This window comes from Pleurodeles waltl, chromosome 2_1 (assembly GCF_031143425.1).
Source record: "Pleurodeles waltl isolate 20211129_DDA chromosome 2_1, aPleWal1.hap1.20221129, whole genome shotgun sequence".
In the NCBI taxonomy this organism is placed as follows: Eukaryota; Metazoa; Chordata; class Amphibia; order Caudata; family Salamandridae; genus Pleurodeles; species Pleurodeles waltl.
Genome location: NC_090438.1, coordinates 274,409,712 through 274,430,605, shown reverse-complemented (window position 1 = coordinate 274,430,605; position 20,894 = coordinate 274,409,712). Strand labels below are relative to the sequence as shown.

Below are 20,894 nucleotides of genomic sequence, written 5' to 3'. Positions count from 1 at the left end.
CAGAAAGGAAAATTAGGTGTACATCACAGATTGTACTACTACACTCACACTTTAGCATAAACAGTTCTGCAATATTAGATGTAAAAATAATCACTTATTTTTTTAGTAAAGATAAGATTGTCTAGCCTTGGCAAATCTTCCAACCAGTCACCCGAGCTCAATTTGTGCTGCCCTTGGAAGACAGCTATATTACCCTTCTTTTCTTAGGTTGGTCAGTGGCCTGATGGATAGATAGAAAAAGCCACATTACACAATAAGAGGCACCCTGGGATAGTTGCAATACATACCACTCCAGTACTGTTTATCATATGTATTTCAAATGAGAATCAGCACTACATATTGTCCACCTTGATGCACGGGACGCACACTAACTTGCAACATGTGTTGCCAAGGTTCCACGCCTCATTCAGTGGTGCAGCACACTTTCGAAATGACACCTATGTTAGAACAGACACCCTCTAGATGCAATGCAGTACCATTGCCATTCCTCCTGCAGCGGCAGGACGTATGTCCTGTGACCATTTCTCCTGGGTTACCACACTGTGCAGCTGATGCAAGTACTGTACAGTAGCAATTCCACCCCAGACAGCACACGCCCCAGCTGACAGCTGTACTGTGACCCTTTTCCCATCAGTGGATGCACAAACACTGGCTGGTAATTGCTCCTGGAAGAACAAACCAACTGATGCATATATATCAGTACCACCCGATGAGCAGCAGTCACACTCCTGATGCATAAACACTACTGTGGCTCTTCCTCCTGAGGAAGAACCATAGGATACTCAGGCCCTTCCTACTGGGGCTCCATATGCAGCTGCTGAAATAAATATGATAGCAGTTTGACCTTGAGGATCACTCGCTCACTAGAGCACTCGCGTACTGAAGCCCTTGGTTCTTTGGTAGGACCAGGGGGGCTCCTCTGCTATGGCAGAGGAGCGTTGCCCCGCTAGATTTCCCAAAAAATAAAAATAAAATTATAATACCATACACTACGTTATTATCATTTTCTATTTCCTTGTAGTGTGGAGAGGGCTTGGCTGGAGGGAGGGAGCCAGAGGACGGCTATGTGCACACAAAGTGCTCATGTCTGTTTGGTCGGCCATGTTGGGCCGGCCAAAAAGACATGCACACTTTGCATGTTCTCTACCCGGCTGTATAGCACAGCCAGGTAGATAACATGCCCAGGCTCCCATTCCCAGTCTGAGCGGGGAAGCAGGGTGCTCAGACCAATCATGACGCTGCTGTTAGTATCATCCTGATTGGCCTGGAACCTGTGCAGCCGGGAAGAGGAAGAGGTGGAGGGGAGACAAACACGTCTCCTCTCAAAGGTAAGTGTTTTTTAAAATGTTTTGTCTTTTTTTTTTAATACCCTCCCCCCCAATCCCTTTGCGCCCTTTCCCACCCACGCCATTTGGTAGGACACATACAAGTAGACACATATGAAGTGACATTTCAATTTTTTCTCACTCCTGGGTAGAGGAGTGAAGCATGCTCATCAGATGATGCAGATTCAGTGTTCCGTGCACCCTTGGGTACACATAGAGCAGTTAATGCATATAAACTGATCTTATTCTTCTGGTATAGCACATACAGCACTTGGCACCTATAATGAACTTGGACCCTTCTTCCTCCGGAAGAACACACACGTGTACACTAAATGCTGATTTCGTGTCCCTTTCTGCTGACGCTGCATATGCAGAACCCAATGCAGATGCAGGGGCTTCATCTTTTAGGGAACAGCACAGACAGGTTTTGTGCACTGTGGCCATTTCACCTTGAACAACGTGCAGAGCAGCTGACTCGATTGGTGGCTAGACTTGCCAATGGGGCACAGGGAAAGACCTGGTAGGCTGAGGATGCTGAGGCCTGCTTTCAGGGATCTCTGGGCGTTGGGTATTCGGCACAATCCGCTCTGGAAGCAGTCTAGAGACAGCAGCATGCAATCTTATAGATTCGAATGAGATTTATTGCTGTAGAGAAATAGGATTCCTTTTGAATGTGATAGACCGTGTAATATTAAAATATTGCATCAATTTCTCTTCATAACTTCTTCTAAAATCTAGGGCTTCTTTAGCCGTTATAAGTATACAATGGATCATTTGCTCCCTTTTAAAATACAAGCTTTGAAAAAGTCAAAAGGTCAGGGTTTTGTTTAGTGCATGCACACAGGGAAACAGCATTCCCTCACAAATGCTCCCAGAGAACAAATACATGGTCAGACACACCTATAGAGATGCATTGTTAGTATGCCCAACGGGCCTACAAAGATCCACACTGGCATATATAAAAGGTTTAGTTACACACAGCCTGACTCTGAAGAACACTGGGTGCTGTGCATCAATAGAGAAATAGGTGTTTTTTTGTTGGGTGTGCTTGGCATATTGTGCTTCAGGCGAGCACTTGGTCACTTACAATTTAGACAGAAATGGCTCCTCCAGTAGGACGGACGAGAGTTGCCCCTCTGCCTAAAATGCCCCCATGGATGACAAATAAAATGGTAATAAAGATAATTCATCACTATTTTATTATCCACACTCCCATCCTTAACCGAGTTTCAGGATGGGTCAGGGCCACTGCTGCTGAGAGGCAGCAGTGAACTGTGGATAGTTTAAAATGTGCATGTCTTTTTGGCTGGCTGTCTTGCTACAGCCAGCCAGACAGATGCATTTTAAACTTCTCTAACCTAGCTGCCTTAAGACAGCTGGGTTAGAGAAAGCAAAGGCCTCCAGTTCTCTTCAGAGTGCTGAGAGAGGCCGCTCCCTCCAATCCTGACGCTTCTCTCTTGCTGGTTACCAGCAAGAGAGCAGAGTCCGGATTGCTTAAGGGAATTTTTGCTGGAGCCCGAAGAAACAGGAACGAGGAGGACGTCTGACGTCATGCACCAAGAAAGGTAAGATTTGTTTTCTTTTTATTTACATACACCACTTACCTTGCATAAACGCACCAACACCACATTGGCCCACTCCCCCTGCATACATGCCAATCACCACTGAATTTAAAGTCTCAAGAATGTGTGTGTTGTGGGCACATGGCAGTGTATGGTAGGGGAACACACCTATATGTAATAAGTGAGAACCGACTGATGCCAGTATTACCTCATTAAAACTGAAGAAGTACAAGTATCAAAATTTAAAGAATGACTACCCGTACTGCGCGTGCTACCCATGCCTGACATTTAGGGAAAAAGATGAAGGGGAATATCAACCTTTTCCTCCGATGAATCTGATTGATTTTTTTTTACAGGGCTGCAGATATTTCTTACTCGACAACATACTTAAAGTGGCTTGTTTTGTACAGGCACCCATGTACACAGATAACATGAAGGGGCACACATGCAGACAAAGACATGGAAAACGTACACACATGCAGACTTTCACACAAGATATCTATATCATGTGTGACACCTTCAGTCCAAGATTTCTAGGAGCAGCACTGGATATATGTCACTGTACCGATGCTGACAATATTGACCTACAATATTGCATCCACCTTATCGACTTACCACTACATTGAAGATAAGTATATATTTTCTATTCCTAACTCCGTCTATAATTCCCTTGGGAAGTAAGTATGAGTAGAGTAATACTAGTTTTATGCTTACCTTACAGAATAGTGGTAGATAGATGTAGTGGATCTGATATTATTGTTATGGAGTATATTGCATGCAATATAGTGACACTGGCTCGCAGCATTTGCTATATTTCCATTGTCAATCCTGTTCTAATAATGGTAAAACAAAACCTACAAGCTCCAGAGTGCAAAGATCCGTGACAAAAAAGGCAAAACTGGGTGATGTTGTCACACACGGCACATGCCACCAGGCAGCTAGGAACATGGGTGGGTGGATACACAATAAATATACATTTTATTTTATTGACATGTGACCTTTGTAATTCTTTTTGATTTAATGATCTAAATTGTTTTCTGCTCTTTTGTTATCAGCATTCTGAACAGTGAGTCTGCAATAGCAGTTTAAAGTAGTTTTATTGATCCTGCTCTTCAGGTGTTTCCACTTCCAGAGTTCATAATTTAATCCAGGCATGCCACATCCCATGTAATAAGATAAGTCTCAATGAGCCTGGATCAGTCAAAGCAGAACCTGGCTCAAGGATTTCTGTAAAGACATGACTTTCTACCAGTGTTGGACCATTAATAACAGCTAAGGCTAGTGACTGACTTGATTGCAATACCAGCAATTCCACTTCTGTTGGGCCGTCCATATTATATATTATCCCCATTCTGCAGTAGCATAAATAAATGTCACTTTGCAATCAGCCTTTTTGAAATTCCCATTTTCTTTTTCCATGGTTTTTGCAAAATGTTATTGCTTGGGAATGTGCTGGGCCCTCGTCAGTCTAAAACAATAATTTTTGGTCTAAAACAACACACCTTACCATAGTACTCCCTGGCACTAAAAGGAACAACTTTGTGAGTTGATGTGTTACTTTAGTAAGGGCGGTATGACATGGCGTAATACGTAGTGAAGTCAGCCAATGGCTCAAGTGGGCTTATGCATTGCCGCTTAATGCATGCTGGAGTATGTGGAAGAAAAATGTGAATGACAACAACTACAGGCTAATGGATGAAGTCTGGGTGAACCCCTCTAAGTAACCAGATTATATATATATAGCTTTAGTAAAATCATAAGGTCTTGGCTAACACAGACCAAAAGAAGTCAGTCAGTCTGTCATGGGAAGAGAAAAGTAAAAAGAGAATACCGTAATACAGAACAGTTTTGATTGCACACAGTCTGGTATGCTGTGAAATAGCAGAATTCAGAATAGCAAAACACTCCAAAAGGAATTTACAGCAGAATAGGCAGGAGATGGGATCTGACCAAGATGGAATGTGCATCAGAAGTGTCCTGTTGTCACATCAGGCTCTAAACACAAAGGTAGCTCTAAAGTAATTATTAAATAAGAACAAAAACACTGCCACTAAACGGAAGTAGATAAGAAGCAAAAAGACCTCACTTAAAGTGAAGTTACCAGTGGCTTAACTAGGCTGACCCACTGCACCATGCCCTATACTGAAGTGGGTGGAAGCAAAATGTGAATGGTACAACAGACCACTGGATAATGAGAAGTGGCTGAAAGTCCCTTTATGCAAGTATATAATGCATATTTTAGTAAAATCAAAAGGTCTTCGCTAACACCAGAACAAAAAAGTCTCATGACTTTCCCAGGAGTTCCCCGGTAACCTGCACCTGGTGCAGCTTTCTACAAGAACCCTGGGAAAGTTTTGTGAATTCCAAAATGAACTTAAATGTATGTTTGGCGAAGTCTCCAAATGTACTTTTTCTTGACTGACTGAGGCCTATACTGCATTGATGCTTCCTGGATCAAGACAGTAAAACAAGTTGTCATGTGGTATGGCCTTTATTTCTGGGATGGCATCTATAGCCGCCAACACATCCCAGAGCAGCCAGATGGCTAACTTTATTATGGTTAAGATCACCATACAAGTTCTGCTTCCCACACATGTGACCATTTAAACTGTTTAAGTCAACTATTTAAGGAACTGGCCAATTTCTGGCAACTAACAGTACTACAGGGGACACCCAAGGACAGCAAAGCTGTAGCTTTGACATCCATAACCTGCACCTAATGTTTACTTTTTCGTTCATATATTTTAAGACAAACCATGACAATTCTAGCCTCGGAAAATCGACAACGATGCTATAGCGGAGGGGAGCGAATATGGGCAAGATATGCATGTTTCTATTAAAAGGCCAAGTCAAATAGGCACAACAGAGCACAAGAAATAGTAATAAACATGCCAAATCGTGTGCACAATTATTCTGCTCAGTGACATATTTCATGTCAGTTTTCTTGTCATATGTGAGTTAGAGGAGGATAGCTCATTCATAAAGATATTCATAAAGGTATTGCACACTAAAGTGACACTTAGAAGCACAAATGGCATAAGTGATTCACAAAACGCACACTTACACACTCATGCTCGCATCCAGTTTGAAGAAACTGTCCTTTGGGTTAAATCTGCTTCCCAGGGTGGGTAGAGGGTATATATCAAAGTGGGCACACTTGCAAAAGGAGGTGCCAACTCACAATGCCACAGGTTTGTGGGTATTCACAAAGCTTTTACAGGTACTGTGGAAATGATCATTGATTGATTGCTGTCAAGGGAATGGGTGAATACGTTTTCTTGGTGGGGTAGTGGAGGGATTGTTACCAAAATTGGTGGGTGTGTAGGCAAAGGAGCTTCTTCCCATGGAAAATATTTTCCCTTTGGATGAACAATAATGAAAAAGCAACACAAATGCATTTATTTGTTACAATTCTGTGTGAGGCGATGCATGTTTCCTTCTTTTCCATGTGCATAAATAATTAGACTTGTGAGTACTTGTGAAATCTGCTAAAATTACAGATTTCCACGGTCACCCCAAAAAAACTTTGTAATTTACGCAAAAATTAGCAATTTACACAAGCTGTTGGGATAAGCCTATGCAAATAAATATTTGACTCTTTTGTGAATCGGGATCTAAAGCTTATTATACAGCAGCCAGAACATTGTAATGGAAAGAACCTAAAAGCTTGTACAATAAGGAAATCGATTGATAAGAACAGCAGAGCATTTCCTCCAACCACTTGACTACCATCATTCAGGGCCACATAATCCCTTTCATGAACAAACTGAACACCCGGGGAGTAACAAAAGACGCCATGGCAACCATCACAAAATCCAGCCACCACTACACTAAGATGCTTAAATATATTCATATATAACTGTTCTGAAATCACTTGGCAACAATCGCCGAGTAGTAGTTGGAGCAGAACTGGCAAACAAACACCAGAGGATGTACGTACTGAGGCACTTTCTAGCAAGAACACTACATACAGCTGCTGAAATTAACAACATGACCACACCTATTTGAGAATCACGCGCACACAAACACGAGCACTCCCATATCCAAGTGTCCCTCCACCATGCACGCATATCCTGTCCTTTATGCTTCACGGGCAGCGCTTACAGATGTCGCCACATATACTGTACAATACTGTGCCTCTTCCACTGCAGGCTGCTGACACGCTAGATGACACATGCACTGCGTCTCTTCCATCTGTGGCACCACAAACACCACTTAACACAAACCCTATTGCTTCCTTTCAATGCAACACACCCACATCAGCTGACACCTGCATGGTGTCTCTTTTTCCTTTGAAAGCATACACCAAAAATAACACTTAGCGAGTGGCAACCCACCCACACCAGCTTCTGCATAGACATAAGACATTCCTCGTGTGGTGGCCTATGTAGAAGCTGACGGCTAAACTGTAGGCCTCATTCCTGGAGCAACACAAACACACACGCAACAATGTACCCCCACATACACGCACACCTAAAAAATGAATGTACAGCAGCCCTACCCTTCTCAAGTAGGTCATACATCACCTCCGACCCATACAATATGTTATGCCTCTTTTTCTTGGGCAGGAGAAATGCTAGCTGACACACACAAGGTGGCTGTTTCATATATACCAGTTCATGGCACACCTAATACAGAAGGTAAAGCGGATCACACACGTCAGGAGATACCTATTTCATGGCCCTTCCTACTAGGGCAGCATATTGGGCAGCTGTCAGTTACCTCAGAAGTGAAATAAAACACATGGCAACTGGTGCACTTCGTAGTCCAGGAAACATGCCCCATATTCTTCTAGGCATAGTGCCAAATTTCTCCGATTATGTTTCTGAAGCAATATGCTCTAATCACAAAGGGAAAATGCAGGACGTGGCAGGCCAGAATCAGTATGGCTATCGGTTCTTAAATTGTGTGGTAAGAGAGACAAAACATTTATTTTCGATACCTGTTGGAATACCTAGTGACGGGGGAAGGGGGGGGGCAAGGGCCCCAGCTTTCATGCCCTGAAGAAGGCCATGTAGGCCTCTTTTGACGCCCTCTCACAATCACAGTGCACCTTTGACTCTTGCTCTTTCATCGTCACCTACCTAGATGAAAACACCTTTGACTTAAACAGTGTAGAAACTGAAGAACTGCTGGTCGGGTGTAAACACCAAGTGAAAACTCCCTCCTTGAATTGTCTGGTCATCACCCTTCAATATCACCGGAATGAAGAAAAAACCAATGATCAACATTACACTCGACTGCTAACATGTAACAACAGCTAAATGGCAACATGAATTACAGTCAATGGTATATTCACCTGCTGAAAAGTTTTCAAACATCCCTGTCCTAACGAAAATGAGCAAAGTTCGCCTTCCTAATCGTCAGATCAAAGCTACCACTGACATTGTAATTGAGAAAGGCCAAAGAAACCGGTTGGTCATCTTGAAATTATGTAGCTAAGGGCATCACCAAAGAGAAAAGGAGATCCTTTGTCAATATTCAGGTGCAGGATCACTCTCTAGTGCACAACCATAAAGGGACATAACAAACCTCTTTATGCAGCTACTTCCAGGGTGCAAACACTGAAGAAATGCATAACCAGACACCTATGCTCGCTGTCTTGCTGACCCCAGCCTACCAATCCCCCTTTTTAACGTGCTAGGGAAGTACCTTTTAATATTGCTGAGAACGGCCTGTCTTCTAGGCTGCTCCAAACACAAAGTATTTGGTTGCACCAAAAGAGTTTTGGAGCTGTACGAACGGGCATTATATAACAACACAACCTCAATGTACAAAGCAGCAGGAACAATGCTTTGGGATACGCATAACTCTAGAAAAGAGATATCCAGCGTTGTCCAGGAGGACTGGGTCCTTCATATATGTTAAGGAACATCACTAAAAATATACAGTACTCTTTTAGAGAGTCAGTGCTTGGCAGAAAAATCTGACATAGATCGGGTCACCCTGGACCTGCACTGGATACCCGAATTTTAGAAGGAATCCCACGATGCCCCTATTTACCCTTGTGTTATTCTACGGGCAGCCAAAAAACACAGAAAACCAAACTGAGGCTCCTGTGAGGTCACAAAACCAAAGGAATTATTTGTTACATGTATGCAAAATAAATCTAAATGATACAGCATGACCTTTTGGTAAAAGAAAATACAAATAGATATTTTACTAATCTCATAAATATTATTAAATCCTCAAGTCTTCAGGCTTTTCAGTACTAGCATATTTTGTATCAACCTGCCAGCTTAAAGAGGCAAATGTTGATTCAAAGTTAGGTACTCTGGTCTGTAACATAGGTTTTTACTCATAAATTTCCACACTACATTGGAATTTATCAGCTTGCTTGATGACGTCCTCTGTCTGTTTTAGAGATTTCGCACTATGGGCCAGATGTAGCAAAGGATTTGCGTGTCGCAAACTGCGAAAATCGCCGTTTGCGAGGCGCAAATGCCTCTTTGCCATGCAGAAATGCATATTGCGAGTCGGGACCGACTCGCAATATGCATTTCAGAATCGCAAATAGGAAGGGGTGTTCCCTTCCTATTTGCGATTCGGAGTGGTATGCAATACCATTTGCGACCGCATATGCGGTCACAAATGGTGTCGCAGTTACCATCCACTTCAAGTGGATGGTAACCCACTTGCAAATTGGAAGGGGTCCCCATGGGACCCCTTCCAGTTAGTGAATGGACCCAAAACAATTTTTTCAGGGCAGGTAGTGGTCCAAGGGACCACTGCCTGCCCTGAAAAAATACCGAAACTAAAGGTTTCCTTTTTTTTTTTTAAGTGCAGCTCGTTTTCCTTTAAGGAAAACGGGCTACACTTAAAAAAAAAAAAACTGCTTTATTTAAAAGCAGGCACGAACATAGAGGTCTGCTGACTACAGCAGGCCTCCATGTTTGCGAGTGCCTAGACTCGCTATGGGGCCGCAATTTGCGACCCACCTCATTAATATTAATGAGGTGGGTCATTGCGACCCCATAGCGAGTCGCAGACGGTGTCTGAGACACCATTCTGCATTGCAAATTGCGACTTGCAATTTGCGAGTCGGAAGGACTCGCAAATTGCAAGTCACAATTTGCATTTTTCCTGCATCTGGCCCTATATGAAGTGTAAGTAATTAAGGGACAGATGTAGCAAAGGTTTAGCGACTCGCAAATGGCGAAAATCGCCGTTTGCGAGTCGCTAAAGCCACTTTGCAATGTAGAAATGCATTTTGCGAGTCGGAACCGACTCGCAAAATGCATTTCCGACTCGCAAATAGGAAGGGGTGTTCCCTTCCTATTTGCGACTCGCAATGCGATGTAATTCCATTTGCGACCGCGAATGCGGTCGCAAATGGACTCGCAGTTACCATCCACTTGAAGTGGATGGTAACCCAGTTGCAAACGGGAAGGGGTCCCCATGGGACCCCTTCCCATTTGTGTCTGGCATTAAAAATAATTTTTCAGAGCAGGCAGTGGTCCAATGGACCACTACCTGCCCTGAAAAATACCGAAACTAAAGGTTTTGTTATTTTTTTTCAAAGTGCGGCTCGTTTTCCTTTAAGGAAAACGGGTTGCACCTTGAAAAAAAAAAAATGCTTTATTTAAAAGCAGTCACGGGCATGGTGGTCTGCTGTTCCCAGCAGGCCACCATCCCCGTGAGTGCCCTGAATCGCTATGGGGTCGCAAATTGCGACCCACCTCATTAATATTAATGAGGTGGGTCTTTGCGACCCCATAGCGACTCGCAGAAGGTGTCTGAGACACCTTTCTGCATTCCAAATTGCGAGTTGCAATTTGCAAGTCGCTGGGACTTGCAAATTGCAACTCGCAATTTGGAACAATGCTACATCTGGCCCTAAATGTAAAGTTGCATTTCTCTATGGGCTTAGAAGACCCATACACCACTTAAGGTTTCTGATCTTGAGGTTCATGTCTACAATACTACATTGAAAAACATGTTTAATGGCGTTTCCCTGTAGCCTCCTACAAGCCTCTTACCGGCAGTGCCTATGTCAGGTTACACAGTCTTGTGCTTTCCATAAATATGTCATTGTACACCAACTCTTGCTCAATTGACCCGTGCTTCCGTTTAATTTAGAAATCTCACAAACATATAGAACATTTGAGAAAGATGATTTAACAAGCATGACCAGAATTTCTCTAAGAGGGTCAAATCTATGCAACATTTTCAGGGTCACCAATGACAATATAAAATATCCCAGTTTAGATTAACTGGCTGTAATGAGTGCCTGGCCGCACATTCGTCAGCCTTTGCAACCTGTGCAATTTCACCCTCAGTGGAACAATACCAGCTACACAGCCCACACACACAGACAAATTGTAAGATCTGGCAGCTCACAGCCAGCACTCCCATACCATGCACTGAATGTACAGAGGAGTTCAATCTTTAAGGCCAAAAAACATTCTCCATACAAAATGTCAGATGTAATTTAAGACAGTTTATATTTTATCTCATGAAGATAAATGAATTATTTAATTACCGGAGCCTCTGGTAACCCTCTGTTGTGGAGTATAATGCATAGGGACATGTGCACAGCCAAGTCATTATATACAAAACACAACTTCACAAACAACCCCAATGAGATTCCACAAGGCTTCTGGTTTAAACACGTCACCTTGGTCTCATTTATTGTGCGAGCTTACGTTTGCTAATACGATAATATATATGACACGACTTCAGACTTGAAGCTTCCATTTCCACACCCAAGTAAGCTCCTTCTGATACTTATTGTGCAGTTTTAGTCCTGAAGGACCAGCTTCCTACCACTTTAACGCCAGAACTTAGTTGGCGGTATCGCGTAGCTCTATATACATTTGTATCAAAACCACTTTGACATGGGATGGATGGCATTGTCTGCTACAAGCTTCAGTGCCTTTACTTAAGGTATTGACATTGTGGCAGCTCTTCGAACCGGTGCCTCAGGAGTCACTGAGAGATTCTGTGAGCCTATTTAAAATATACAGATATATTTTAAAGTGACAATGTGCATTTTAAAGGGGCGTGATCCGCTCTCTTGACTGCATTGTGCTGTGGATCCTTTAAAATGGAGGCCTGTTCTCTCTGCGGGCTCCCATACTTGGTTGCAATCTACCTTTCAGAAAACTGACAGCAGGACTCCTTGCTTGTGTGTAGGTTGACAATTGTGTTATATTGCCCTGCAGGGTTTTGTGCAGGGCTAGAAGCCTCCCTTAGGTACTGCATGGAACCTTCACCAAGGTGTAAGCATTTGCCATTCAAGGTTACAAATCTTCTGTGATATCTAGCCATTGCCACAGCAGTGAGGCTGTTAACAGGAGCAATACACAATACAAATAGCCTGCTCTGTGATTGTGTATGACTTAGGGTCATTTTTCTGGAGAAAGACTGATTGAGGTACTCTCCTTCCTGATGTCCTTCACTGTTAAGTGATTTGAGGTCTTCCCAGTGATCACAGAGATACTGGTTTCTTCTTCTAAGAGTTTTGTTGCTGGCCCCGTGGAAAAGTGGGACTGGAAAATCCGCCCGTCAGTCAGAATGAGATAGCTGTCAACAGTGGCATTTTGTGGTTGCACTTGCTTGCAGAAGAACCCATACAAAAGGACCATAAACTCTTTTTTCAAACTTTTGTGCATATAACCATATATGTAAGGATGAATGCAACACTGCAAAAAGAACAAAATGAAAACTAACGATGTCACCCATTGTGGAACATTTAGGTCAACACTTGAAGAGGCCATACTCAGGGTACTGTATGGGCCCATACTTATAATATAGGAAGATAGGATGACAAAAATAATCTTTGCTGCTTTACAGTGGTAAAGGGGGCGTGAGTGGCTGCTTTTATCGGTTGCCGTACCTCTTGTTCTATCTGGCCTGGCTGACCCATTGGCTTGGATGGGATGGACTAATGCATTTTGCCTCCTGGCAGCCCTAAACACCATCCCATAGCACCCTAACATGATGCTGACAGGTAGAATGAAGGAAAGCAGAGCACTTATCATGGTATAGGAATAGCTGGTGGCCCACAAGACAGTGCAGATGTGATTGTTCCTGTCAAAATCAATCCTGCCCCAGCCATAAAGAGGAGGAGTGCTTTGAATAATACTGAAGAACCACGTCCACAGGATAAGCATGCTCCCTCTCCTTGGTGTCATCTTGCTGGGATAGGATAAAGGGTGTATTATGGCTAGATATTTATCCACAGAAACCACAGTAATGGTATTGACTCCAGCAAAGGCGAAGACATGCATGAGCACCACCACAGCCTCGCAAAGCCGATGGTGTAGAGGCCAGATCCCAGGCATGGAAGTCACAATGATACAGGGCATCACCAGCATAGTCTGCAAGAGGTCCGCCACCAGCAGATTGAAGATGAATCGGTTTGCAACCTGGAGCAACTGCGGCTTCCGCTGGAAAACGACCAGGAGCACAATGTTCCCAAAGAGAGAGAGGCAGAGGAGTGCTGCCAGGAGTGCAATCCTCAGGATTGAGTCCGGAAGGGACGCTGCTGGCTGGGTAGGGAGATGAGCATTGCTGCCATTGCCAGGGAACCTGCGGTCAAGGAGCCTGCTGAGCATGGTCAGTCACAAGTCCTGCGCCCCCTCACACATATCTTGCTGGACGTGCCGCGCCCAAGCAGTCCCACTGCATGCATTGTCCCCACGCTGACTGAGTGCTAGGAGCAAATATCTCTCACATGGACACCACCATCACATATCCACTTATGGAGGTGTAGGCTGATTCCCCAACTCCACCTTACGTCCAAGGCCACTGAAATAGAATCATCCTCACACATCCATGGTCATGGCCAGGGGGGTTTCGGAGGAAGCCTCCCATCCACGGCTCCTGGGCTTCTTTGATGCTCCTCACATTGGCAGAACATGCCGGCTGGTAAAAAAGGCAACCTTCCCAGGGGAGGGGCAGCGGAGCCATGCCATCCCTGGATCTCTGAGGAGAGGCTGTGGGAATCTGCTCATCCTTCCATCAGCTCCAAGGGCGACTGGAGATCACCTGTGCCGGCTGGAATTCCCTGCAGAGGCCTGTCTAGTGCGAAAAACACAATCAGTAGACTACCCGGAGCAAGAGCAGTGAAACCACATTGCATTACACACCATGCGAAAAGAGGCGAGGGCTAACCACGCCAAACACACGAATGACAGCAAGAACAACAGCAGCCGGAATAAAAATACATTTCACCTTACAAAGGAAGCGTTACGCGATTGACAACAGACGTCGTGCCAAGCTGTAGAAAACACATATTCCCGGCGACGTTTCTATTTACCTGTTGGTGTTCACTGTATTACATCTGGTTTCCTCAGGAGGAAGATAAAATGATGGATGCGCGCCCCCGCCCCTCCTGTATTATCTATTTCTGTGATTTGAGCTCCAGGAGAGGAGTCAGCCCCCTCACCCCCCCTTGCTCGCTGCCCGCCCCCTCCTCTCCGTGCTGATTTTCTCAGAATCTCAGGGTCCGCCTGTACAGAGCAGGCATATGATGCTGCGTCCGTGCAGCGCGCGCAGCCTCTCCACCACAGCCATTATTTCACGAGCGGTAGATTTTCTCCCCCAGAGCCCCGAGCCTTTTGAAGAAGGAACATCGTTGCTTACATTGCAGGGGATTCAGCAATGTGTAAATCCCACTAGGACCGACAATTTGCCGCGAACAGCATAGTCGTCACGTAAAAAAAAATCCTTCGGGGAAACCTGCCGCTGATTCGGAGCTGCCGCTCCACATTGAGGTATGGCTGGGCTTCTGCGCAAGGTGGTACCAGCAAGTGTGACATATCCATGGGAACACCCACCGAGGACACGCTCTATATGCATACCGCTCCGTGTACACAGTAGTGTCAAATCTGCCATTAAGGCAGCTGCAACTTCTGATCGTGTGAGGGAGGAACTAACAAGCAGCCTGCTGCAAAATTAGCAACCCTGGGTCGCTTCGAAAATGGGACGGATGTTGGGCAAAAATAACACATTAGTTAAAAACAGGCAGTTATAAATATAATAAGAAAACTGCCTTTTGAGATAAAAAGTGAACTGTTATAGAAGGAGAATTGTAATTAATGAAACGTGGGAAGTCTCTTTCGTGGAGTGGACATCTGAAGAGTAATTCCTTTGAAAGGGTCGTTGCATTTCTAAGATTTCATCGAACACATCACATTTCGATAATTTAATTGATTCTTAATTCTGTTTTGAACATATTTCACATCGCATACTGTATGCTGTGTGCATTTATTTTTTATGAACACCAGCACCACTCACTACTTGTATTTTAGATGGCTGCCCATTGTTCCGCAAATTAGCGCTGGCAAAGGTCAGTCGTGAATATTGTTAACACAGGGATAAAACCTGACACGAGGGGTACAATACTCACAGAATCGAGGAATTAATATATCGTGCACGTAAGTATGGTATTTGAAGACCTGGACAATATTATTTAGACAGCTCTCGTGCTAACATCTGTCAGCAACATAAGAACCCCTGTTACATAGTATTTGAACATCTGGACAAGATTATATAGACAGCTCTCGTGCTATCATCCGTCATGAACATAAGAATCCCAGCCACACAACAGAAGGGCGCTCTAAATATGTCAAACTGCAACTGAACATCCTTTGCACTCTCACTGTGTCTGTATCACCAGATGCACAGGGGTGGAGTCCTGGGGATCTGTTTTTATGTCTGGTGTTAGTAAAAACATTTTGATTTTAGGAAACATATGTACATATTGGATCTTTCCACAAGCCCTCTTGATCTATTGGTCTGTTGTGACATTTCTCTTCCGTCTACTCCACCAAATAGCACGGGGACAATGGGTCAGTTTACTTCAGCCTTGGGCTACCTTCACTGTGAGTAATGGCATTCTGTTCTTACACAATGTGCACCTAAATAGAAACAGTAGTCTCTTTTGGGCTAATGGTCGAATGTGTGCTTTTTGATGAAACAAAGATGGACAAGTGTGTTTGATGAAACACAAATCATTTTTGCAATAGAGTTAAAAAAATAAATACAAAATTAAATAAATGGCAAAATCAAAAGGTTGACAGCCAATCCTGGAACCACTGGCTTTGCCAATGCTTGTTAAGGTTTTGATTTTCAGGGTGTAGTGTGGGCAAACAGGTCACTTCAGAAGCTCCTAGTTCAGGAATGAATCTGTGGGAAAGATATGTATTGGAAGTGTCTGTGGCTACTGGTACAGCTGACACTCGACTGTTACCTTTGATGCCACAATGATCATCTATATGTGACCCTATTTCTATTATACTGTGTAAAGCTCTAGCAAATTAAGGGGCATATTTATAGTGCCCTGGCACCACCTCGTGCCACATTGACGTAATTGTTTTTTACGCTAATGTGGCCCAACAAGGCTGAAATCCCTGCACCTTATTTACAGGGTGACGCAATGCATGCATTGCGCCACCCTGTAACCCTTTGTGCTACATTATGCCTGCGCCAGTCATAATACATGCAAAGGGGGTGTTCCCCCATTAGAAGAGCTTGAAAAATGGCATAAGGAAATCTATGAGATTTCCTTATGCCATTTTTTACAGCACTTTTAATGCCTGCTCGAGAGCAGGTGTTAAAAGGGGCCTTCCATTATTTAGAATGGGGCCCTATGTACTCTGCAGGAGTAGCACCAATATTTTGGTGCTAATCCTGCAGAGTACACAAATAGCATCGTGAATAATGACGCTATTGCCCCCTACCCTGCGCCATGGTATGCCATATTTTAAATACGGTGCACACATGATGTCGGTAGGGGGGTGCTAAGGGCCGCAGGAAAAGTGGCACTGCACTCGGTGCAGCAGCACTTTCCATAAATCTGCCCCTAACTGTGAAGTGGTGCACTGAAAGCCTATTTTAAAGTGCATTCACTTTATGATGAATGTGGTATAGCCTCATTAATTCAAGTATAATAATTTAATGTGATTCCATGTGTTTCCTTATGTTGTCAAGGAATAGTTTTCATTGAAATGATAATTAATTTCCTTATGAGTATGTCTTAAATGTCATATGCTAATGTCAACAATTTTAGTTCCTCATTATACCTATTGACATGCATTCACAAGTTATTTTGCTTTTGAAATCTACTGTAACATGAATATTGACAAGAGTTAATAATGATGGCATTGCAAATATAAAGCTATATGTGTCCTGCTTGACATAAATAAATTGTGTTATTTTAATTCTATTTGCTTTAGTTTAGCCATATTGATTTGCTAGACCTCAATCTTGAAGTACCTGAAAAAGCTGTTTTCTTTTTGCTAACGTGTCATTTCTTTACAGATATTGCTCTCATAGAACATTAGTTTGGAAATAGATATGCTATTGTTTTATGCATACTGAGAAAGTAACCTTGAGGTTGGTACCCTGAGAAACTGAGAACATAGACATTATAATTTGTTGCAAAGTCGTGCAGGAGAGCAAAGATGGATTCCTTCCCATGAAGGTCCTGGGGAATTGACCTGATGTTGCATATGCCTGTCATATGATGTGCTATGATTGGACAGTGAAACCTTTTGATTTGCATGGTGTTACCCATGGACAAATCATCATTTACTTTGGACTTTAATGTACCATTTACCAGTTGGATTTGAACAGATACCAACCAAAGTTTTAAGAGACACCATTTAGACTTTGAGAGGTACAGACCTCTTTGCTCTTGCCCCTCACCTTCCCAAATGTTGAACTTAGAGAACTTAAATTTTTTTCCCGACATATGAGAAGATTCTTGACTGAGCTTCTGAAATGCTGACACCTTCTCTTTTTCCTTACCTTTTGCCAACCTTAGTTAGCCTCATTTTGCCCCAGGTGTTGTTTTTTAAAATTCCCTTTGTCCTTTATTTCCTTTTTACTTTTTGTCCCCATGTTTTGCAACCCAATACATTTCAGTTAGTGACTTGTCATGTTTCTGGATTTCCCTTGCTTAATGAACTAACTTGGCTGATTTTCAGATTGCCTTCATGTTAAGAAAAGTTAGACTAATTAGAAGAAAAATGAGGCAAACCTAGTATCCCCTGGACCTGGGTACATAAATATATATTTAAAAAAAGGTTGTCCGCAAGGAGTAAGTGTAGCCCTTGACTTCCACTGCAATAATTCAAATAATTTTAGAAACTTTTTGTCTAAATAAGGTTCTTATATAATTTAGACCTTTTATTCAATTAGCAGTTCCATATTGATTATGAATTAAAAACAAGACTCAGTATATTTAGGTGCTCCTAAAGTGCCGGCGCAGTAAGAGTGAATAATGTGATGCATAAAGTGCCAAAGTGTTATACACAATGTATACAAAGGTGTGGTTAAAACTAAAGGATGGTGATCTTCAAAAAGACCCCTTCAATCCAGGTGTCTAGAAGTCACTATTCATCTCAACAATAATCCACATCAAATTATGTCAAAGTTTCCACTCAATAGATATGAGCCAATCAACAATAGGTCATCATCAGGACAGATAGGGGGTCATTCTGACCCTGGCGGCCGGTGACCGCCAGGGTCACGACCACGGGAGCACCGCCAACAGGCTGGCGGTGCTCTCAAGGGCATTCTGACCGCGGCGGTTCAGCCGCGGCCAGAAAGGGTAAACCGGCGGTCTCCCGCCGGTTTACCACTGCCCTACAGAATCCTCCATGACACCCCCTTCCGCCATGCTGTTCCTGGCGGGTCTCCCGCCAGGAACAGGATGGTGGTAGGGCGTGCCGCGGGGCCCCTGGGGGCCCCTGCAGTGCCCATGCCTATGGCATGGGCACTGCAGGGGCCCCCGTAAGAGGGCCCCGCAAAGTATTTCAGTGTCTGCAAAACAGACACTGAAATACGCGACGGGTGCAACTGCACCCGTCGCACCTTCCCACTACGCCGGCTCCATTCGGAGCCGGCGTCCTCGTGGGAAGGTCGATTTGCCCTGGGCTGGCGGGCGGCCTTTTGGCGGCCGCCCGCCAGCCCAGGGCAAATCCCAAAATACCCTCAGCGGTCTTTTGACCGCGGAGCCGTATTTTGGAGGGGGAACATTGGCGGGCGGCCTCCGCCGCCCGCCAATGTTAGAATCACCCCCATAGTCTTTTTATAGGTAGCACATAAAATAAATGGAAAAATCTTTTGTCATTCTCCTCCACTAACCATTTCTTTTAAGCATGTATCTTAGTGACTAACTGTTGTGAGCAGAGATATTATTATCATGCCGTTATCACATGGCCTCTATTTCCACATATGATTAAGTACTATGCAATGTGGTCAGACTTACTGCATCCCGAGGAATAATACGCAGGAACCATCTGTATTTCTTGTTTATCGTAATTTGACCATTTCACAGGCACTGCTAAGTTTTAGTCATTTTCTTATCCATATTTATAACCAAAAATATTGCTGGTTTCTTAAGAACAATGCATTAGATTACTTACACATAAATTGAAACCTACTTAGCCACAGATCATAAATGTTAATGTTTTAGTGTGGCTTTCTTTAAACTGTTTGTTACTCCCAGTTAACGCCAACTGTTCCTCCTACTGAAAAGAAACAAAGGCCCTCATTATGATATTGGCGGTAAGTCCCACTTACCGCCATGCTGACTGGCGCCAACATACCGCTACCGCGGCGGTATACCACTAACCATATTATGACCCACACATAGCAATCCTTCACTATTCAGACACACACACAAGTCCAAAGGTCAGTCATAAACTGGCGGTACCAAAACACACACCGTTACGCCAACAGAACTACGCCCACAATATTATGACCCACGAATCACTGTGGCGGACATTCAACCGTGGTAAACCACTAGTGGTACATACCGCCGCGTTCAAAATACACACACACATACAAAACAACACCACATTGGACAATTCAAACTACACACACCTGACACCCACACCACACCCACACACCCATACCACTATAAAACACACACCCTCATTACCCACATCCCTTTACGACTAACAAAAATTGCCACTAGAGAGCAAGAGCACCCACACAACCAGAGCCACAGAACACCATCACCCATACACCATCCACGCACCTCACAGCACAAACCCCAACACATCACCCCCACACACCCTCACAAACCCCACACACACTACACCCATGCACCACAAAGACAACCCAGGTTCTCAGAGGAGAAGGTAAGGGTCATGGTGGAGGAAATCATCTGGGTAGAGCCACAGCTATTCGGATCACAGGTGCAGCAGATATTCATTGCTAGGAAGATGGAGCTATGGTGGAGGATCGTGGACAGGGTCAATGCCGTGGGACAGCACCCAAGAAGAAGGGATGACATCAGGAAGAGACGGAACGACCTACAGGGGAAGGTGTGTTCTCTGGTAGCAAGACACCAGATAGCAGTACAGACTCTGGTAAGTCAAATGTCTAGTACTATCACCCCCCCACCTGCATGCCATCACATACCCCCACCCTCATTCCATCACCCCACCACCTCACATACACCCCTCCATTACAAACCACCCATGTCAGTACCCAGCACTGCATGCAACACCAATGCATGGACGCCACTCACAGCACTGCATGGACACCCATCACCACAGCATGCACACTAGAGAGTATCACCTAGCCCATAAAATAACTACTCATACAAGGCAAAGCTGACAAGGCACTCACAACCATAGAGGCCAACACACCCATGCACAAGATGTCACACTCAGAAACAATAACACTGCATTTACATCCCCACAGGCCCCCACACAATGTCACCAGAGAGGAGGTGCTAGCAACATCCAGTCCCCCCACAGAAGAGGCCTACAGTGATGACAGCAGCTCTGCTCGCCTCGATCAGGATGACCAACCTGGCCCATCAGGGACCTCCCGACAGTCGGTTACCCAGCCACAGTCCCATACCACCACAGAGACTCCCCCCTCAGGAAACAGCAGCACAGCACCCACCCAGCGGGCCCATCCCTCTGTCCCTAGGACACATCAATCAGTAGTGCGTCCACCACTACAGGGACCACAGGCAACTTCACAAACACAGGATGATCAGGGACCTGGGGTCAGTGGCAGTGGGCACACAGTTCAG

The 20,894-nt window shown here is 44.2% G+C and overlaps 1 protein-coding gene across 1 annotated transcript; it reads right to left on the bottom strand.

Moving 5' to 3' along the window:
• Nucleotides 1-12,127: 12,127 nt before the first annotated feature.
• On the bottom strand, nucleotides 12,128-13,555 carry GPR101 (G protein-coupled receptor 101). Its single transcript, XM_069212439.1, has one exon. It carries the CDS (start codon nucleotides 13,444-13,446, stop codon nucleotides 12,235-12,237), a length of 1,212 nt encoding a protein of 403 aa, XP_069068540.1. The 5' UTR covers nucleotides 13,447-13,555; the 3' UTR covers nucleotides 12,128-12,234.
• Between the last annotated feature and the right edge of the window lie 7,339 nt (nucleotides 13,556-20,894).

Coding starts and splice junctions, on each gene's coding strand:
- GPR101 (XM_069212439.1), bottom strand. CDS start 13,446: ATGCTCAGCAGGCTCCTTGACCGCAGGTTCCCTGGCAATGGCAGCAAT.